Source organism: Alligator mississippiensis, chromosome 10 (genome assembly GCF_030867095.1).
Source record: "Alligator mississippiensis isolate rAllMis1 chromosome 10, rAllMis1, whole genome shotgun sequence".
NCBI classification, from domain to species: Eukaryota; Metazoa; Chordata; order Crocodylia; family Alligatoridae; genus Alligator; species Alligator mississippiensis.
In genome coordinates this window covers 17,262,772-17,268,645 of record NC_081833.1, presented here as the reverse complement: position 1 = coordinate 17,268,645, position 5,874 = coordinate 17,262,772, and the positions used below count along the sequence as shown (strand labels likewise).

At 50.2% G+C, this 5,874-nt stretch overlaps 1 gene segment (V, D, J or C); it reads left to right on the top strand.

Moving 5' to 3' along the window:
- The first annotated feature begins 514 nt into the window (after positions 1-514).
- Positions 515-4,543, top strand: LOC132243490 (immunoglobulin lambda variable 3-25-like). The segment is given in 4 exon segments: positions 515-560; positions 649-949; positions 2,139-2,233; positions 4,470-4,543. Coding segments are annotated over 4 exon segments (516 nt in total).
- The last annotated feature ends 1,331 nt before the right edge of the window (positions 4,544-5,874 follow it).

Sequence of the window (5,874 nt, the reverse complement as noted above, 5' to 3'; positions counted from 1 at the left end):
GAGACCCACTGTCCACCTCTAGTCCACAGTCCCAAGGACAGAGTCACCTCTCACGTAACACTTCCTTGTTAAGCAGAGATCGTTGCTCCAGTCTCTAATCTCCCATGTAGTTCGACATGGAAGTTTCTGACCAGAAACACTGGACGAGGCCTGTGAAGTGGTTCTGGGTGAGGAAATTGGCAGCAGAGTATCCTTGGCTGTGCATTTTCTTTTGTTATCTCCTTGTAAAAAACAAAACAAAACATGGCAGTTTCTCCAAGTCCTCTGTCCTCCCTTGAGTGACCACAATATGGGCTGACACCAGTGAGCATGGGAGGAGCACGGGCCGCAGAGTCCCTCCCTTCTCCTCCTGGCTTTTCTCATCAGCAGGAATAAGATGCCAGCAGCAGCCAGTGAGCAGAGGGCAGATTTACATGAAGGGGCCGATCTCAGCTGTGGGCATTTAAAGAGACGTGTATGGTCCCAGCCAGTGACTGGTTTCCTTGAGGAGGCAAAGCTGGTCTGCATTTCCACCATGGCCTTGGCCCCACTCCTGCTCGTATTGCTCATGTGCTGCTCAGGTGCTGAAATGGGGGTTTTGTCCCCTGGCTGCCTGCAGATCTCGATACGAGGGGTTATTTCATGTCTTTGTGTTCTCTCTTGTTCCAGGTTGTCTTGCTCAGACCGCACTGACTCAGCCGCCTTCGGTGTCTGTCTCTCCCGGACAAACTGCTACGCTCACCTGCACGGGGAGTAGCATTGGTAGGTACGGAGCGAATTGGTACCAACAGAAACCTGGGAGTGCCCCCCTGACCGCTATGTACGGCAATAATAACAGACCCTCCGGTATTTCGGAGCGGTTCTCTGGTTCCAAGTCCGGTAACACGGCCACACTGACCATCACTGGAGTCCAAGCCCAGGACGAGGCTGATTATTACTGCATCGCTTATGATAGTGGCAGTAGCTCTCTGCACAATGACACAGTGCAATGGGGAAGTGAGACACAAACCTCCTGTTACAAAGGGAGCGGGTCGCACTGTTTATTTATGATCGTTCCTGTCAGAAAGCGGACATGTGGGAAATGAGAGTGATTTCAATCAACCCTGAATCCTTTCCAGTCACCAAAGGATTTGTCTTCCCACTCACTTCCTTGGAGGTCTGGGTACACAGGATGATTGTCCAAGAAGATTTTCCTGGAAGGAGGAGGAGAGAGGCTGGGAGAAGGGTGAGAGTTGAGAGAAGGAGGATTCACCTTACTGCCCTCAAATCAATTGTGAAAGAAAGCAATGTGATCCACTGTGGCCTGGGTCCATGTCACTACGGTCACTACTGCTTGTTTAGATGTTGACTGCCTCCCAGTGTGGCCATCTTTTGAAAATGGAAAAGTGGGACACATGCCTCCCCACAACTGGGAGCCGAACCAGGTGGAGCCCGTGGGGTGTGAGAGAACACGTGGGCTGCCCCTGTGGGGCGCTTTGGTCCCCTCTCTGTTGCACTCCTCTCAGGAGCGTCTCAGCCCAGTAGGTGAGTCATGCCATGGACTGGCCAAGAGACTCAGCGCTGCCACCACTGCTGGAACTGCCATGTGGGAACCGCCACGCCAGCAGGAACAGGTGGCACAATTTCATGATGCCACCACCCACTCCATGGCCGGGCAGAAAAGGGACACCTTGCCATGGTGGCACACCTTCTGATCATTATTCTCTTTTTTTCCAATTTCTCAGGCCTACTGCATTCTGACCAGGAGAAAAGAGAAATTTTGCTTTGAATAGGAGGGATCGATATTACTGTGGTAATGGAAAAGAAAGACCAGCACTTTTGGAGGCAGTGTCCCATAGAATTGTATAGCAGCCAGGTATTGACTGTCTCTTGTCCACCTCTTGTCCATGGAAGCAATGGTAGAAAAGCTCCCTTTGCTGCTGACCCTGGTGGCATCAGGCCCTTCCACCTACAATTTTTGGTCAACTGAACTCTCAAAATCTCCAAGCAAATCTAACTGCAATCCCTTGGGTTGTACCAGGTTTGCTACTGCTACCACTGGACCACCATGGCGAGACCCCCCCTGTCGACCCCACAGCAACAGGTGGCACAACTCCACACTGCTAGGCGCACCTCACCATGGTGGCACAGCTAGTGTAAGGCCCTGGCTGTGGTGGCAGCTGTGGCGGTGGCACCAAGCTTCCCCACCTTGCTCTACCTTCCCACACAACATCCTGCCTACTGGGCCGTGGAGACCTCAGGGGAGGGCAGAAGGGTGGGGAGCCCATACCAGGCAGCCCATTTCTGCCCATCCCCCATGCACAAACCTCAGGGGTACATGCCTCCCCATGCCCCGCTCCCTGGCAGTGCTTGCACTAGCACCATCCCCAGACTAGCCACCCGTGGCCAGCCCTGCAGCCACTCATTCCCATGCTAAATCAGCCAAATCAAGTCCAAATCCATAAGTCAGTCCAGAACCATAAGTGGCCCAACAGCCGGCAAACATCCTCCACCCCCACCAGGGCTTCAGATATTTCCATAGTCTTTTGGGAGGCATCCTACATGCAAGCCCAAGCCTGGAGACTTGGGGTTCGGATGCACCCACATTTCACCTGGCCTCAGTCATATGGCCACAGAAGCAAGCTAGAGAGAAGCCTCCCATTTCCCTAAAGTGGGCTTTAAGCCCCAACACCTCGGCGGGTGCTAAACCACGCCAGAACAGTTATCCTGGGGGAGTGCTTAAGGAGAACTGCCTTCATGGACTGAGATACATGGTGTTTCCCCTGCCAGGAGCAGCCTCCCTGCAGCCTGCTGGGGCACCCCATGTGCTCACACTTACTGGGGTCTCTGCAGGTATCAGGCCGGGGAGCTGGACCTCAGAGGTGAAAGCTCCCACGCGGACATTACCTGCATGGAAATAGTAATGGGATCTGCCATCTGAAACCTGAGCCTGTTGCAGCCTGAGGAAGGGCTCAGCCTCCTCTGGCAAGTAGAGGGGTAAAAAACTCTCAAGGAAAATGGAAAGCAATGACTAGGTAAACAGGTAGAAGGATGTGCAAAATCAAACCAAAGCAGGTTCTTTCCAGTGAAGCCCTTATCTGAGTCCAGAGCAAATTTCAGAAGGATTTGGAGCACTAATACATTCTCCTGTCTTTTTATTATAAGTTAAAGATTACACACCTATTCACTGGTGGCTTTTCCTAACACACACAAAGGGGGAGATCCATTCTTCACCTCTGTGTGCAAAACTGTCCATGTGGCAGGGGCCGTCGAGGGAATGGACTGTACTGAGGATCACGAATGTAGGTACTTCAGTTGGGAGCTGATGTCATTGTGTGCTCTGTCCATTTTGAAGGCAAGAATTTCCCAGTCGTTCTCACTGAACCGGTCCTGAGGTTTCTTTGTGGAGAAGCCTTGAGGATTTTGGCACACCGCACGGACGGCTTTCTTGAAGCTGTCACTTTTCTACGAGTGATCAGTGTGTCAAGAGCATCAGGCCAGTTGGCACAATTCTCTCGGAGGCACTGCTGGAGATGATGTCTTTGAGCGGGGGTTTTCAAGCACTTGAGATTGAACCTCTTCTTTGGTTGCTTCTGTTGTTGACATCATTTTGTGGCCACACACATGGACATGGTGGATCATAATCTACCAAAGGAGGATCTATTCAGCAGCCTTTGGGGCTGGACTTCTCCTCGCCTACTTCTCATGTCCTGCCTGAGAGAGCTGACGACAGGGATTCAGCAGAACCTGCAGGTTGTTCGAATCTGAGCGGGCCGCAACGGGAGCACATCTGCTGCGGCCGTTATGGCAGCTGGAGTCCTGCACTGCTCTGGGCCCAGCTGTGCTGAGGTGGACTCTGCAGTGCACCATGATACAGTCACTTAGGTGCCAGGCATGAACTATGATATAGTCCATTAGGAGCCAGGGTTTTGACCAGGGGTGCCTGCACAATGGCTTCCACTTGTTGCTTCATGATTTATTCAGATGGATATAGCAACTGAATAGCAAGACAAGCTCTAAATGACCTCTAAGCAATGGCACTAAGGGAGAAGACTAGAGTGACAGTTTTAGGTACGATATCCATGGAAAGTCACCTGGTGCAGGTCTTCAATTATTAAAAAGATAAATAGGACATTCCTCCTAATATGTGCTGCAGACTGGATCTCACTGCACTCGTAGTTGGGGTCTTTAATAAAATGCCATTTACAAAGCAGCTAGTTGTCCACCGTGTTCAACATAGTCCAGCTCTGCCTTATTCAAGCAAAGCTAGGAGGTTTAGATGTGGGGTCCGTGATAAGAAACATATTAATTAATTCAATTGTCTTGCATCGCTGGGTCCATTTTCCTTGATATCAAAGCTTTCATGATGCAGTTCTTTCCCCATACTCCAAAATGGCCTTCTTTGACATAAGCCTTGGCCTATGGCGGTCATCAAGTGCCTCAAAAATTGGTAATGAATTAAATATAGACAGTTTTTTGTAGACTCTTTATTTAGCCTCTTGATGTCGAAGATGAGGAGGAGGAAAGGTATGAGACAGAAGAGACAGGCAAGAAACATGAGTGTGTCTGCAAGTACCTCTCATAAGTTTCAATGTTTCAATCAGTTGCTTTGTGATGATTAGTTCATATTGTGCACGCTTGTTCAGGAAAAGAAATGCATGCAGCCCTGGGCACGAGTGCTGTCCTTCAGCCCAGGTGGGCACTGTCCGTGCTGTGCACCAGGGTGTGGACAGTCCAAGTTGCAAACCTCAGTACTTGACTTGGATGCATCCCAGGCAGGGGACATGACATGGGCTGTTGAAGGTGCCTTTTCTAGTGCCCTCCACACACAGGATGAGCAGAGTTAATCTGCACTAGGCCTGCTCAGTCATCACTGCAGCTGCCTAATCACACACCTGTCCCGGTTCCAAGTACAAAATAAACCACCGTACAGTCATTGTCTCTGTACGCGCAGGTCCGTGACTAGGGGCAGGCCTGTCATTAGGGGCTTCTGGTAATTGCGAGCATTTGCCCCCATCACCATACACCCATCACTGTGGGACTTGCTATTGAAGCAAGAGGCTTGTGCACATCTTCTTTTAACATGGGGATGAAATGGCACATCAGCAACCAGACATACTTCACAGGAAGGAAACCTGAATCCCATGTCAAGGAAAATCGAGAGCACTGAAGATTTCTGTTCTGCGACAGCCTACATATGCCTCTGCCACCATCGTAAAATATTCTTGCTTCATCTGCATGCTCCACCATCAATGACTTTTATCTTTATTTTTGGATCCCTCTTAGCCTGTCAAGCTTGCTTTCCAGTTTGCCAACACAGGTGACCCTAGCAGAAGTACAGAACCGCAGACAGCATCACCCTCGATGTCAATGATAACAAACAAGCCTCTCTCCATTGTATCACAGTTGTGATCCTGGTGAGGATGCCTTGGGAGGACAGACCTCTGCCTATGAGCGAGAAAAATAAGGAAAACAAAAAGCCTGCATGAGTGAAATCCCCTGTGATTTCCACATCAGGACAACGAAGACCCTTCTGCAAGGCACTTGGGTGGGCTAGTTTGCAGCTTTCTTCATGTAACCGTTTTTAGTAGCCAACGTATTGCAGACATGCACACAGACACTTTGCCCATCACTCTAAGCTTTGGGAAAAGATCTTGTGGTGTTGGTGCTTGCAGGAGGAGAGGCCAGACCTGGAGCAGGATACTGAGCACAAGAGAAAAAGAGAAAAACACAAGCTCCTCTCCCACTCCAGCCACAGCCTTTCCAATGTAAGTTTTGCTCACAGCTTAAATGGTGTCCCAGTGTCCCTCCCCAGCCAATTTGAGGGATGAATGCCTGCCTTTTAGGGCTGTGCGCAGCTTCAGGTGTTGATTTGATTTGGAGGAGATTCAGCCCAATTTGGTGGATGAATCAAAT